The 16,802-nt window shown below is 36.2% G+C and overlaps 1 protein-coding gene across 1 annotated transcript; it reads left to right on the top strand.

Annotated features, from left to right (window-relative positions):
* The first annotated feature begins 13,231 nt into the window (after positions 1 to 13,231).
* LOC118344737 lies at positions 13,232 to 15,824 on the top strand. The gene is made up of 9 exons (XM_035686079.1): positions 13,232 to 13,299; positions 13,605 to 13,659; positions 13,857 to 14,132; positions 14,250 to 14,518; positions 14,627 to 14,836; positions 14,956 to 15,048; positions 15,202 to 15,297; positions 15,414 to 15,536; positions 15,657 to 15,824. The coding sequence occupies exons 2-9, from the start codon at positions 13,647 to 13,649 to the stop codon at positions 15,822 to 15,824; spliced, it is 1,248 nt and encodes a 415-aa protein (XP_035541972.1). The 5' UTR covers positions 13,232 to 13,299; positions 13,605 to 13,646.
* Positions 15,825 to 16,802: the final 978 nt, after the last annotated feature.

Raw genomic sequence — 16,802 nt, 5'->3', positions numbered from 1 at the left:
TTAGATCTTTTCATGATTTTTCCTTCTGTGAAACTGATGTGCATGCTCCTCTGTTTATTTTGCTGTTTAATGTTGTGTATGATCTGCCTCGTGTGTTTGAGCTGCTGTATCAGTTGTGGGCATTAGATAATTTTAATTCACCAATTTTTTTTTTTTTTGGCTTATCAGAAGCTTTTCTTGTAGAATTTATGGCTCAGTTTTTGGCTTATCAGAATGTTTTTCTGCTAGAATTTATGGCCCAGTTTTTGTTACCGTATTTAGTGTAAGTTAGTGATATCTTATAATGCTTGAAGAAAGTGCTGCCATTTTTCCTATAGTATATGAATTTCTGAAGTTGTTGCACAATGTAGGGGATTTCTACACGCTACCATAGCTCATTTCACTAGAAAAGGTCTGCTTATATAACTTACTAATGACAAGGATTAAAAAAAAGACAGTATTTGGTGAATTAAATACTGCTACCTTATGAAAAGGTCTACTTATGAAGATGTGCTAAAAGTCCTAATATATAATTATAGGACACATTTCTGTTCACGTCTATATCATTTTTTTTTTCATTTCAGAATTAGACTTATATATATATATCAAGCCATTTAGAGAATATATATGGTCTTAGCTAGTTATTTCATTTAGAGAAGCAGATCAACAGTGGGGTCATTTCTCACTCGAGTTCTTTACCAGCTTTAGGAGCTTACTGTCTGCCTTTTCTGATTTCATAGCTGTCATTTACGTCTGCTTTTTGCAGATGTAATGTGTACCAAAAAGATAGGAAGGATTCACTTCATCAGCTTTAAGGTTACCAATGTTTGCCACAGTATTGATCGTGTATTATCATAGAGTTTGGTGCCCAGGTTGGCAATCAATGGAACTTATGTTGGTACTCAAGTTAGTAACCAATGGAACTTACCCTTGTCTAGAATATATACCCATATATGTAATCATTGAAAAACTAACATGAATAGACTAGTAAGGATACCTCACTTGCCAGTGGATTTATAATATTCCACTTAAAAGTTTCAATATTCTAACTTGTACGGCGTGTTTAGCAATGCATGCAATCATTTTTCACTATCCAATCCGGCTTTCTTTAATTTTTCAAATGCTTGTATAGCCTCTGCATCAAAACCACCTGCAAACTGAAGATTCTGGTGGTTAATAAGATAGATATTGATGGGTGCCATTCATTTTTTGGAGTCCGTTGTACCTGGTGTACTCGATATGCATATCGAACTGGTGGTAACTTAAGATTCTCTTCACATGACTTGACATCAGCCTGCAGCGAGTTAGCTATCCTTTTCATGTATTCCCTGGCGAGCTTCAGTGAACTTAGTTTCATCTGCTAATAGTAAAAAGAGTTAGGGTTTGCATTTATTATGATTGTTGGTTTTGGTGGAAGTGGAGTTATCTCGGCAATATGAACTGATGGCCGATCTGGAAACCCTAGTGTAGATTATTGAAATGAATACATAGAAAAGACTCGATGGATTGCTGGCCGTTTAAGTAATCCTAGCTTGATTACTTATCAAAATAAAAAAAAAAGTAATCCTAGATTGATCATTTAGCTATGAAGTTTAGGCAGCTTTTGACACTAGGCAGTTTACTTGTTAGGCAGGTAGCTAAAAGTTAAGACTAGGGTGCACAACCATACTTACAGCTTTATGATATCTTGAGCGGTTTTCAATTTCTCCAATCATGTTCTAAATAAAATTTCATTTTACGAATAAAATTCCCCTTTTATCCAATCTTTTCCATTTATTTGTTGGGAAATGTTTATCTTTTATTCCTTTTAAAACTGCTCAATAGCAGATCCTCCCTTTTTTTGCCATTCTCATCTTGATTCTACTTTTATTATCCTTCCAAAAACTATTACTATCTAGAGCTACTGGTTATCTATTTATTACGGCAATAATATATGGACATAGTCTACGGTTACTTGGTCTAGAAGCAGTAGGAAGTAAAGTGATAATAACTGAAAAAAATTTCCTGTCTCGATTCTAATATGACTTGCATTATGTTGATCTATTATTCAATTCATTATCCTTATGCACTGCATTTTATCTCTAACCTGTGCCTTCTTGTAAATAACATCTCTATAACATGTACCTTCAGCTTACTCGTCACTTATACATCCCTCTCCTCGTTGTCCATGTCAAGCATATTTGGGGGATCCGATTAGATACCATTAAGTTGTGTTCATTCCCTCGGTTATTGTTATAGAAAATTTTAGCAGCCTATCTCTCTGAAATATGCAAAATCAGTTCCTACATAGCTTGGTGTAATAAATTCCCTTATCTATAAATTATACGAGAATAAGATTATACCAGTGTTATCTTCAACCTGGTTTAGACCCAAGCTGTCTCACCTTAGAACCAGTGTTATTTTCAAAGCTTGTGGTTGTTGTATTACCAACTATATATTCCAATCCTTTATACATAAATCGCTGCCAACTTTATTTCTTATAATGTCCATGGAAGCATTCTCTATTATCTTTGACTGCTGCTGCCATTATATTAAAAAGCATTATATTATGGGAAAGTTCAAATGGCCGCATCTATTAGAAACATAGTTTTGTCTTTGACTTCGTTGAAGTACTTGACAGTACATGCAGTGCCCTTGTATAAGAGTTGGGAGTGATCATTTGTCATTTGGCAAACGGCTAGTGTCATATATATATTTTTATATATATGAGTACATATATTATATTGAGATTATTATGAACTCTTGCCCTGCAGATCTGTCTAGTAAATACATTTCATTGTTGCACTTGCCATGGAAATCTGTTAAACTATAACAGCATAATATATATTTACTATTACTCAAGTTTTTCCCTTCCCTTTTATATATTTATATATATATGAGTACATATATTATATTGAGTATAAAATGAACTCTTGCCCTGCAGATCTGTCTAGTAAATACATTTCATTGTTGCACTTGCCATGGAAATCTGTTAAACTATAACAGCATAATATATATGACTATTACTCAAGTTTTTCCCTTCCCTTTTATATATGTATATATATGATAATTCACTTCCATTCATTAAGAATGATTACGAGATTTGACCCATATATATTACTTATTCACATGAGTAGATCAGAGGGAGAGCTAGGGATGTTGGTTCTGTTCAATTAGCATTTATGAATCCAACCTTTTTTTTGGTATTATTATATAGATCATATGTATGCATACAACCACCCGGTCGCATGCATGAGGCACTTCGTAGGTTCAGTCGATCCGTTCAATCACTTTTGGAACCACTGTATATATTAGCTTTCTGATATTGCTGTCTGCCTAGCTACCGGCCTGCAGCAATTGTTTTGGGAAGTATTAATTTTTTAATTTGGCAGATTATATATGTTTGACGCTTGTGTATAATAAGCTTAATTAATTAAGTTGAAGTTGAAATTAAATCATAGATCGATAAAGTTTGAGAACCATCAAGATATTAACATTAAGCATGCTGCATGGTGCTCTGAGGTTCTGATCAGCACCAGAATTACTTTGTAATAATTTATAAATTTTCTTAATTTGCTGCTTAAATATTTATTGATCAGTTGATGAATTATTTATTGATCAGTTGATGAATTAAAAGACACTACAAGAAAAAGGCCTTTTCCCAGGGATTTTATATCTGCTGCAAAAGAAATCGCCGCAATAAGATATTATTGCCAGCGATTAAGAATTCGTCGTACGTTTTAAATTCCAATCCTCATAAAAAATCCGGGCCGGTCCCAAATTATGTTGGCAGAGGTTTGTGCCCAGTTTTTGTACTTTATATATATATATATTATAATTGCATTAGTCTAAACAGTACTCATATATGAAAAACAGACATCCACGTTATAAATGTTGGAATGATAACTGCATGCACGATTTCAGTACCACAACTAGAAATAGAAAGCTGGAAGATTTACACGAACATAGATATATATAAATATATATACATACATATTATATATATTAGTTTCTTCTCTAAAGTTCTGCTTGATATATATATTCTCAACCAAGGCATTAAGTATAATGAACTACTCCTCTAGCTAGCTAGCTAGGCTCCATATGGTTATACTCCATATATATCCTCCATTTAAAGAACAAATAATGTATGTACACAACCTGCAGGCACGAATTTAATGCAGTTTATTGTTAGAGGTAATTAATGAGGAATCTGATCCCTAGCTATTGGACTAGGGCTTCTCAAAACAGTGTCATCTTTTACTCATGATATAGCATTAAATGTAGGCTTATTGAATGTGCAGAAGTTTATTTCTACTCTTTTTAATATTGAGAAGATCTTCTGTTTTAAATATTGAGTTTGAATAATTTTTTGACTATGTTTAACCCTTTATGACTATGTGTTAAACTAGTGGAGATGAGAATGTATTATTTTTAACACTTTTCTTCAAGATATAATGCCTATGTAAGCAACCGATGATTTTATTCAAACTAGTAGGTTCGATTAGAATTTTCTGGTTTGTCAAGAGCTACTCTTGTATGGGTGTTCTATGCTTTCACACAAAAATGATGTGAATTCTCTCGTTTTCTTCGAATCTAGTATGCTTGGGTTGTGTACTTGAGATTGTGGTTAAATGAGGGATGTTTAAGAGCATGAATGTACTAAAGCTGCTAGCTGTCCATGGTAGTGCAGAAAATTCTGCACTGCACTCTGTTTTGCTTGCATGCTGTCCATTTCATTCCCATTTTTCATTTGCATCTTTTGCTCAACCAAAGTTATTTCTTTGACAGAAATTGTGTTAAAAACAAGGGACAAAAACCAGCCATCTTGTAATCTTTAAGCTTTAACTTTTTTGTACTAAATATTGAGGCAAATATTATTTCCCTTGGGATGAAGGAGATGAAGTTCTTTTTGCATATAGAGATTAATTTATCTTACAATTTAAAAAGCTGATCAATAGGTTAATTTATCACAGCAAACTATATAAATTTATATTAAGGGTGTATATATAAGTAGGTATGTATTTCAGTTTCTATGCAAAAAGAACTATTTGTAATTTCTGTTTGTGATCAACCAAACATTTATCTTTGTATGTGATCTATAAACATATACTTTTATTTGCAAAATGAAGTTGTACTAGGCTATTTGTGTTATTACTTTTAAGAATGACACAAATATATGAATCTTTCATAGATACATATTTGTGTTATTACTACTAATATTTAGTCTATAAAGCCACCACCCGGCCAATTTTGTAACTACTAATTAACTTAAACTAAATAATATATAGCAAAGAGTTAAATTTATCAACTAAAATGACTATCATCAAACAGCGATAAAAATCTTGTTTAAAGTTACAATTTATTAAAGGAAAAAAAATTTAGAGGAGCGTGACATCATCTAAGTTATAATGATATATATATATTATTATAATATATCTTATCTTCCATATTGGAGCTAATTGTCAAACAATATTGTATTAATGTAACTATCGATCATGATGATGATGGGATCTCGCACTATGTTCAATTAATCACATTGGTACTACATTATTGCCGTGTACTAAACTTATACATTATAATATATATATATAATAATATATATATATAAATATATATATATAATATATATATATATATATATAAATATATATATATAAGCTAATTGTCAAACAATATTGTATTAATGTAACTATCGATCATGATGATGATGGGATCTCGCACTGTGTTCAATTAATCACATTGGTACTACATTATTGCCTTGTACTAAACTTATACATTATAAGTTATATATATTTATATATATATATATATATATATAGTCCATGCATTACGTATTTTTTGCGCAACTTATTATATATATGTATATATATACACATATATATATGAAGCAGTACTACTAGCTTATAAACAGAATCAACTATCACTGATGGTCGGTGTAATACCTAAAATTTTCCATTTCCATATTCTGCCTTATGAGCACATACGTGCCATCCATAATGCTTTAGTTCTAATATATTTTTTTATTTGTTTGAACCATAATTTGAAAGGGAAAGGAGCTACACTTGATTGGGGATCAGTAATTGTTAAATGAGTCCCACGACTCCCACCTAAATATGATTTCTTCCATAGAGAAATACTTTAAATACAAAGTAACTTTATGCCAGTTCTGTGACTTAATCATGTATTACGCCAACTTTACATAGTTTTATATAATCATTTGCCATTATGTTACTAGCTGTTTCTGTCCAGTTGGGAGTTTCAACCCTGAACAGCCAGCAAATGAAATTGATTGATAATTTGATTTTAGTTTTTATATATATGGAGGAGTAGTCCTATTTATGCCAGTTCTTTTGTGACTATAATGCAGACGTGAGTACATATGTTTGAAGATTAAAAGCACTAAGCAGAACTTTATGTATTTGTCAAATAGCACAGTTGAGTGTAGCTTCCCCTTGCATATGATCTAATATATAAGACCAGATTCAAAGTCCCTATATGAGATGAGACAATCATGACTAGTAACCATATCATGACTAGCCAATCAAGATAAACCTTAATGGAGTTAAAATATTGTGAACTTGGGTTCTTCATTGGTGCTTCATTAAAATTCCTGAACACTTCAACTTCTCAGTTACATTTGCATAGTAACTTGGGATATTTAGTCATTTAATTATTGGCCATGCGTGCGCACCAACCCCACTCTGTCCTTCTCTCTTTTCCTGCCAGGGTAGAAAACTGTAAATAAATATATTTTGAGTTACTGTTTTAACGATATTGCTTTCTTTAAGGGTATTCATCATACAACTTTTTTTTACTGCTCTTATTCCAGGACCATACTAAGTATGCCCCTTTTGCCTTCAACAAGTGCCTCCCTTTTTTATACCTTCATATGCAAAAGCAGTAAAAAAATAACACTTTAATTCATTTCATTTATGTTGCTTTTGCTTGACTTGATTTTGAGGGCTAAAATGCAGAGAGCAATCATTAAAGTAATGTAAGAGCCATATAATGCGTAATCTCTGTATGAAGTTCAAATAAAAATTCATGTCCACCTATGCTTCAAAATTCCCAACTCGAGTTTAACCCTAAAATGCAAATATTCATTTTAGCAAATGAATAGATACCATGCCCCAATACCTACAACAATTAGCTTCCCCTTGCATATATATGCTATTAATGTTTCTAATACCAACAAAGTGTATATCGCATACTAAATTGAAAGCAGTTTGTTGCAATTTCAGGGTTACTTTTAGTGTCATGTAGTTGAGATTTGCTAAAAGTAATTTTATTAATTGGAGTGATTTAGATCGAACTCAAGTATTGATTGATGTTTTTGTACTTATTTGAATATTTTATTCATTAAGCATTGAATGGATTGTTTAGCCGTTGGTATTAATATGTACGTTGTCTGAGCCAATCTCAAGCTTATAACTAGCTTTCCTACTTTGTGCACTAGTATACGGGACATCCTATTTCAAATTGTTATTTTTTAAACAATGAAACTACACTTACATAAATATTGAAGATACAATACTACATGAAATACTATTGAACTTATAGGAACTCAACCCAATTGGTTGCTTCCATCCATTTATCTTTCATGTACAAAACCCGACGGCCTTTATTGGACAGCAAACATGCAATTTGAATGTATGCTCTAGTTATTTATTTAGGATGCTTGGAATAAGGATTTTTAAAGTTTGGTTTAGTGCTAAGTATGGATAGAAGTTAAATGGTTTGATGTCGTGCTTGTTAGTTAATTTTTCCTAAGTTGACAGGATGTAAGGAACGTGCTTTCTAGTTGAAATTATATAGTTGGAAGATGCAGTTAATGCCTTAGGATTAAAATCATTACTCTTATAAGAAGGTTGCTTTTATTTGTATATTTTCCTTTTGTTTATTGATTTCGTTTGTGTTAGGCTCTTCTATATATTAAGATTTAATCTGACACTTTATGTTACATTTTTTGGTGCAGATTGTGGGACGGATGTGCTGTCATTTTGATTGAAAAGCAATTGGTTGAGCCCGACGGCCTTATTGGTGAGCCATTTCACCTAGGGGTGAGCTGAAACAATTTGTATTGGGGATTGAAGGTAACGAATACCCATACACGTCCGTAATTCCTTCTTCCTTTCATTTCATGAATGCTCAAAACATAGATGGATGTTTTGTTGTTAGTGTTATTATATATGCTAGACATAGCTTTGATTGGTTAATATATATGGTTTATTATTAGATAATCCATCTAATAATAATTCTATTCTACCTAACAAATTTCACATCCTGTTTGTTCTTTGTTTTGGGTGATGTTGTTTGCCGGTAATATTGTATTTTTCCTTGTGTGGCTAATTAATTAATTTGAATTTGAGTTAGAGTCGTCAGTGCTATGATTTAATTTCCTTTACTTAATAACACAGTTCATAGATATAAAATAACAACAAAGTACTCAAGGATCCTTAAGCAAGACCATGCAAAAGATGTCAACTAAAAGTAATTCTGCATGCAAACCAAAAAACAATTATTACTATAATTGAATATAAACTATTTAGGGCCTGCTTAAATGCATCTATGTGTTTAGCCTTGGATTAAACAATTATTTTCTTAGATTATATATATCGGACAAGTATTATAAGGAATTGCCTAAAACAGTATGGAGTATATAAGCTAGATAAGCAGTTTCTTCCGACCAAACAAGAAAAAGTGGTCAGTGTTATGGCCTCACAAACGAACTCAAATTCCCAACTGAGATGATATCAAGAAAACCTGATTACTTCTTGAATCTTCTATCTTTTCTTATCTTCTATATATAATCTTCAACTATAATGTTGGACCAATTATAGTTGTTTGCTTACTTTTGTTAGGAAAATTGCTTTAACAATATTACATCATCTATCTACGATGAATTGTAATTTCCATAGATGAAAACATAAATCCGAACTCACCCACCTCAAAGAATGAAATGGAAATTTTAGACAACATAATAAAGCTATGCTTTGGCTTCAAGAAGTGTAATTTTTTTTTTAATAATACAAGTAAATAGGCATTGCCCAAGTACATATGAGGTACTATACAAACACCATATCTTGAATTCATTAATTTGTTACATGATTCCAGTCCAGGGAAAGCAAACACCACAGCTTAGACCACCTTCCTATATCTTAAGAAAGAAACTTATTTGTAAGTTGTAGGCACGAGGGAGCATCACAGTTCATTGCCTTGAAAAAATGAACTGTTACACACATATGCTCTTTAACTAAACTATATTACACCAATTTGTTATTCAATAACTGAACAGTGCCACACATATATGCTCTTTAAATAAGCTGGCAACCTCTATAACATCCTTCACAGTCTTGATTAGAGTTTCCTGAATTCCACGTAAAGGTTACTCCCATTGGCGCCACGCTCTACTAGCCTAGTGTCTCAACCACCTTCTAATATGCTTTTTAGGAAGTGAACTAGGTGCCTCCAATTCTCTTCTTCAAACAACTTCTTATTCATTCTTCTAAACGTGAATGCGCACTATGGTGAGTTTTTCATCGATCTTAGTTGTTTACGGTCCATGCTTAACTAACTTTCTTCCCCTCCTATATCGTGCTTCAGATGGACAAAAGTTGGATGAATGACCCCGATAGGCTTGTATCACCTGCATACGCCGAAGGCGTTAAATATTTCCTCGCACAAGCACGAATGCATGCAAGTGGAAGGGATCGCATCCGGTGTCCATGTCGTGCATGCCTTAACAATCTGTGGCTGCCTATATATGAGGTGGAAACTCATTTGTTCATGAAAGGGATCAACCCAAATTACACGCAGTGGATATTTCATGGGGAGGAGGATACAACATTGAACGTGAGTGATGAAGATATTGATGATGATATCAACCAAGAAGACGATTACATAGATGACATGCAGGATATGTTGGATGACATCCTGGCAGGCACCTTCGATGATGCGCCCCAAGCTAGCACTCCTACGGCAAACAGGCCACGAGAGACGGTAGATTCACCATCTTTCGAGCAGCTACTAGAGGATGCCCGACGTCCGTTGTTCGATGGGTGTACAAAATTTTCAAAACTGTCATTCGTTGTGAAGTTGTTACACATCAAATCAATCGGTGGGTGGTCAATTAAGTCATTTGACATGCTACTTGATTTGTTGAGGTCTGCCTTTCCTGATGCCCTATTGCCACAATCATATGAGGAGTCAAGGTCGTTGGAGCGCGGTTTGGGCTTCAAATACCACAAAATCCATGCATGCCCCAACGACTGCATCTTATTCTGGAAGGAAAATGCAGCTCTTCATGAATGCCCTGTATGTAAGGCTTCGAGGTGGATACCAAATACACGCGGACATCGCGCGGTACCTCAAAAAGTGTTGCGTCACTTTCCATTGAAACCGAGATTGCAGCGTCTCTTCATGTCTGCAAAGATAGCAGGTGATATGCGATGGCACAAAGAGCAACAGACGAAAGAAGATACTTGTATGAGACATCCGGCCGACTCTGAGTGCTGGAAGAAATTTGATGAAGATCATGGCTGGTTCGCTTCGGATCCTCGCAATGTTAGGCTCGGTCTGGCAAGTGATGGCTTTACTCCATTCAACAACTTGGCTAAACCTCATAGCATTTGGCCAGTGATCCTTGTCCCCTATAACTTGCCGCCGTGGTCATGCATGAAAGACCAATTCTTCATGACATCTCTGATTATTCCTGGTCCAAGGTCACCAGGGAATGATATTGATGTATACTTGCAGCCGTTGATCGATGAACTGCTTGAATTTTGGGAAGATGGGGTACCTACATATGATGCCTCAACTAAGGAGACGTTTATGTTGCATGCTGCCTTATTGTGGACAATCAATGATTTTCCTGCCTACGGGAATCTGTCTGGCTGGTCAACAAAGGGAAAATTGGCTTGTCCGTCTTGCAATGCAGACACAGACTCTAATTGGTTGAAATATGGCCGAAAACATTGTTACATGGGACATCGTCGTTTCTTACCCCCAGATCACATATGGAGAAGGAGGAAATGGTTGTTCAACGGTAGAGAAGATCATCGCATGCCACCAAGGGAATTTGGTCCTGAAGAGATTCAAAATCAATTGCAGATGATTGGGGATGTTCAGTTTGGCAAATCTCATAGGAAGAAAAAACGCACTGCTGAAGAGCTGAACTGGACAAAGTGTAGCATATTTTTCGTGTTACCTTATTGGTCAACAGTTCGACTTCGGCATAATTTAGATGTTATGCATATTGAGAAGAATATTGCCGACAACATCTTGTTCACTTTAATGAACAGTCCAGGGAAAAGTAAGGATAACATCAATTCAAGGCGTGACTTAGAGCTTTTGGGCTATAGAAAAGAATTACACTTGATATGGCATGGTGATCGTGTAACAATGCCACATGCACAGTACACATTAAACGTCGAGCAAAGGAATAAATTTTGTGAGTGGTTGTCTGATATCAAATTTCCAGATGGGTTCGCTTCCAATATCTCGAACTGTGTATCTCGACGTGACTGCAAAATCTCAGGGTTGAAAAGCCATGACTGTCACGTTTTCCTTCAAAGACTACTCCCTATTGCTGCTGGGGGGTATTTAAGAAGTGACATTGGCTTGGCTTTGGCTGAACTTGGTACTTTTTTCAAAGAGTTGTGTGCTCGAACACTCGATGTCAACCGCCTGGCCCAACTCCAAACTGATGTTGTCACCATTCTATGCAAACTGGAGATGATATTCCCTCCTTCCTTTTTCGATGTTATGGTCCACCTAGCTGTCCATTTACCCCATGAGGCCAGACTTGGGGGTCCAGTACAATATAGGTGGATGTACCCATTTGAGAGGTATCTCGGCAAATTCAAGCGGTATGTTAAGAATAAAGCCCGCCCAGAAGGTTCAATAGCCGAGGCTTACATTCACACCGAATGCTTGACATTCTGCTCCATGTATCTCAAAGATATTGAGACGAGGTTTAGTCGACCGGACCGCAACATTGATGCCGACGAAGCGGAAACGTTAGATGGGTTCAAAATTTTCAACCAGAAAGTTCGTCCCTTGGGCATGCCTTCGAACGTGCAATTAGAAGATAAACTATTTAGGGCAGCCATCTGGTACGTGCTCAATAATTGTGCGGAGATTGGACCTTATATAGAGTAAGCATTAACGAGTTTGCCTAAAAATCATCTTTCATTCTATACAATTTGTTATGAACCCAATACCATCTAACTTCAATATGTTGCTTCGCCTCGATGACCCAAATGCAGGGAACACTACGAGAAATGTAAGGTGCAACACCCAGATTGCATCGAGCGCACGCACCAAACTGAGTTCCCAACTTGGTTTAAGCAACGTGTAAGTTCTTATCCATTCCTATCTAAGATGTGCTGCTATAGCTTTCATTTTATATGATTTGGATCTAATCATATAATAAACGTTATGACAAATTGCTTTTTTAAATATATAGATCCAGGAACATCGTACCTCGCAGACACTTGATGTGTCCGCTGATCTGTACGCGTTAGCTTGCGGGCCTGACCGTTGGGTTGCAACATATGCTGCTTGCATAATAAATGGAAAAAGGTTTCATACGAAACAGCGTGAACTTCGCCGTCGTACACAAAATTCTGGACTGGTGGTAACTGGTGATGAGGCCACAAATAATTTGGACTTCTATGGAGTTATTAATAATATTGTAGAGTTACGCTACATGGAGTGGCGTCGGGTGTACCTGTTTGAATGTGATTGGTTTGACGTTGGTGATCGAAAACGAGGGGTGCGGGTGGATGACCATATGATTAGTGTCAACATGAACAGGACTTGGTATAAGGATGAACCATTCGTGTTGGCGAGTCAAGCTGATCAATGTTTCTACATAAGAGATTTAAGGGCGAAAGGGAATTGGGGTGTTGTGCAGAACTATGCAAATAGGAATGTATACAACATTCCCCATCAAGTACTACCGAGAGTTCTTGGAGTACTTGATGGGGAATCAAGTACTCCCGATGCCGATCAAGAAGATGAGCCATCATATTATTATGAACCAGTGCAGTGTGATAACACAGATCAAGTGGCAACTCAACTGAATAGGCCTGATATACTACCTAGCCATGTAGATGCACGAGAAATCATGGATCCGGTTGGTCAATGCATAGATTCAACAGGCTTTATTAATGATGACATGATCACTTCTGAGTCTGGAAATGCGGCCAGTGAGGGGGAATATTCAGATGAAGAGGACCTATCAACAAATGAGGGGGAACATTCAGATGAGGATGGGCACACAACATCTGATGAGTCTGGCGACCTGTAAATATAACCCAGGAACTTCGTTCATTTAAGGTTGAGATATTAGAATTCTTGTTCGAAATTTTCCATGTGTATATAGACATCTGACAATATGAGAACAATATTGAACTTGGTATGTGTATATAGACAGTTCAATATGAGTTTGGGTGAAATATATGTTTTGATTTATTTTCTTACTACCATGAAGAAAATCATTTTATCTGGCCCGAACTACTTATTATGCAAACTCATATTTTCTTATTATGCAAGTAGCAAACAATCTTGAGAGTAGTATTCAAGTTTTACAACATCTATACCTAAATTAAATAGTACCTAACACGTGATTTAATTTGCTTCAGGTTACGTTCAATATCGGGAGGCTGGGTGAACTGGGATGCACTATGCATTATCAAGGTATATATACGGCCGACTCTTAGTTATTCGTTTGTCTATTTAAAGTCTCATAGTGTAAGGGTTAGTCTACCTAAAAGTAACTGAAAATGGTAGATAAATTTGCTTGTTTACGGACCTGTCTGTGCATATTGAGATTATTTTGTATCAATTAGGGCATCAATTTTATCCCACTATGTTATTAACTTGTACTCGTGCAGGTAATCAGCCGGGACCCAGTTCAAGAGGTGGAGGAAGACTTCGAGGTCTTCGAGGTGGAAGGCGTTATATCCCATACTCAGGTCGGCACATCCGACCACGCGGTGCGAAATTATCTTCATATCATAGCACGGAGGAGTGTAATCAATCCTCCTCGGATGACTCAACACAGCCTCCAAGTCCCCCACCATGCGTTGTGCCAACTCACGCGCCAGAACCTATTCAAGAACCACAACCGAATACTGCTGGGGAGCCTGCACCTACTGGAGAACAGTCTGGTGCATGTTTTTCCAATACTTTAATTTTGAAAGCATTAGCATGTTTGTATGTGTTATTAAGTGTGAATATTCCACATTACACTTTAAAATACTAATATATTGTACCTTAAAATACAGCTGCAGATGTCCCAATGGAGACCGAAGGAACGCAAGAACAGAGGAGACGAACTCGTGGGCCATCTAGATGCATTTTCTTTGACAAGCTAAGGAAGAACGGGAAAGTGCAGTTGAAGATAAACGATGGTGAGACAGCCCCATGTTGTGAACACGCTGCTATGTTCACAACACGAGTATCGTGGATTGTGAAACAATATTGTGACATGAGTTACAAGCGTTGGTCGGATGTCCCACCAGCGATTAAAGAGGAGCTCATTGACCGTGTTCGGGTAAGTCAAAAATTTAATTGTCCATGTGTTTGGGGTGTTGTTTATGTAGTATAATCATCGCCTAAATAACGAGATAACTGGTGATTGTTTGCATGCTGCCTTATGTAGAGTGACTTTGTGTTGGACTGGGATCGCGAAAACCACCGATTGACGGTGACAAAGGCCTTACGTAAGCGCTTCAACTCCTTCCACCACGACTTGCACAAGATTTATGAATCCTATGGAAGCCACGCAGAAGCGTTGGCTAATGGAACTAGTCTGGTGGACCCCATTGTATGGGTGAAGTTGTGTGAAAAGTGGGGCAGCGATGCCTTTAAGGTACAGATAGTCTTTCTCACATACAACCATATAATAGCTATATATTTAATATGTCTAAATATTGTGGTGGAAAATCTGTTTGTCTATTATAAGTAATTGTTCCCTATTGTGTATGACAGAAAATTTCAGCTCAAAATCGGGAGAACCGAAAGAAGCAGGCCATTAATCACACGTCAGGACGTAAATCATTCGTCCGATTACTTGAGCAAAAGGTATGTCTAAGGGAAAACAATCAATTAAGTCAATAGAATCGTGAAAATGCACTTTACTTGGAGATTTTAGTGACAATATTACTTTACTATCACTAAAGGTGGTTACTCATAGCTTTTGTTGTTCAAATGTCACATGGTTCATACACATGACAGCGCAATGAGAATGGGAATTTGGTCGACTTCTACAAAGAGACGCGTTGGTCGAAGAAAAAGAATGCATTTGTCACAGATGCTACAGAAAATACTTATGTGAGTAGTGCATAAACAGCCGTTGGGATCTATGTTGAATTTCTATACGGTAGTAAAATCATTAATATAGCACTAGCTTATTTTTTGTTAATAATCGTTGCTTTCTCAATGTGCAGAAGGAGATGCAATGTAGGTTGGATGGCCTAGGACCAGAGCAACATAGTGATGAGGCAGCAGCGACTGTCTTTAGGGAGGTTCTTGGCCATCGACCTGGATATGCACGGGGACTTGGGGAAATGGTCATCCCCGAGTCAAGTAGACAACGTGACAAAGTTCAAATGCAACAATACATGTCTTAGGCTGAAAAGCACAAGAAAGATGCTGAACAATATAAGAAGGATGCTGAGCAATATAAGAAGGATGCTGAAGCTTACAAGAGTCAGCTGGATGAAATGAGGACAGAGATGCGGGAGCTGAGGGAGCATCAGCTACAAAATGACAAAGTGATGCAATCTTTCTTTAGGGCTTTCCCGTCGTTCACTGAGTCAGTTCGACAGACTCAGTGCAACGATTCCCCCGGCCCATAAGGGCCTTCTCATAAAAGGGCACATTTTTTGGGTGGTTTTTTGTGACACCGGGGAGGCATGAGTCAAGGGTGTCATTGTGTTTAGCCTTTGGGTGGTTTTTGTACTTACTCTATACGACACTGGGCTATATATATAAATATATATATGGTATTATATATATTTATATAAATCTTGGATCTATGTCTACACCGGGGATCTCTTGGATCTCTCATGGTCTGCAAAATGAGGTTAGTATCATTTTGAGTTATCCACCATAAAATCACTTGTACAAGTGAAGTGTTAAATATATTTCTAGCAACTTGGTTTCCCAAACCCGATGAATAATTCATTGATGGTTTTATACATAATTCCTTTTTTTTTTTTTATGGTAATCATCACAGAAGGCTGACTCTCTGAGAAGCTTCCTTGAGATGAAGGAGAAGGAATTACTTTTGTAATGGAAGAGAAGCTTAAGGCTAGAGAGAGAGTAAGTTCCGACACCTTTTTCCCTGCTCTGTAAAAGTTTACTTACAACTTGTGTTTTATTTTTTTCCCGTGTAAAATGACATTGATCCTCTACAGTTATGTATGTAGTTTAACTAGCTTTGTCGCTTTGGAAATTCTAGTAAATATGTTTTCATTGCCACAGGGAGAGCTGCAGATGATGTATATTTTTGCCATCACGCATGCCTCCCATTACATTCTTAAGCCATAATGGAGTCCCTGAATTCACCTCCCAAATTATTGTATGTAGTACTTCTGATCTCTTGATCCACTTCAATATTTGGTCGACTTGAACATGCATGTCTATAATATGGTCTTTTCTATATCCATATACACTCACATAGTACTTAATATATAAGTGTGTGTGTATGTGTGAGGCTACGTACGTAATAATAGGAAGGGATACAATGTTTTCCAAATATTCATTTGATTGAATGTAACGATTACATAATGCCTTAGAAATCTGCTATAGGCATATGATATAGTAGGTAATGA

Source organism: Juglans regia, chromosome 15, assembly GCF_001411555.2.
Source record: "Juglans regia cultivar Chandler chromosome 15, Walnut 2.0, whole genome shotgun sequence".
NCBI classification, from domain to species: Eukaryota; Viridiplantae; Streptophyta; class Magnoliopsida; order Fagales; family Juglandaceae; genus Juglans; species Juglans regia.
This window is presented reverse-complemented; position numbering and strand designations above follow the sequence as displayed.

What these genes read in the sequence shown, in the direction of transcription:
- LOC118344737 (XM_035686079.1), top strand. An exon ending in ACCTACTGGAGAACAGTCTG is followed by an intron (nt 14,133 to 14,249) that starts GTGCATGTTTTT and finishes CTTAAAATACAG; the next exon opens with CTGCAGATGTCCCAATGGAG. An exon ending in CACGGGGACTTGGGGAAATG is followed by an intron (nt 15,537 to 15,656) that starts GTCATCCCCGAG and finishes CAATATAAGAAG; the next exon opens with GATGCTGAAGCTTACAAGAG.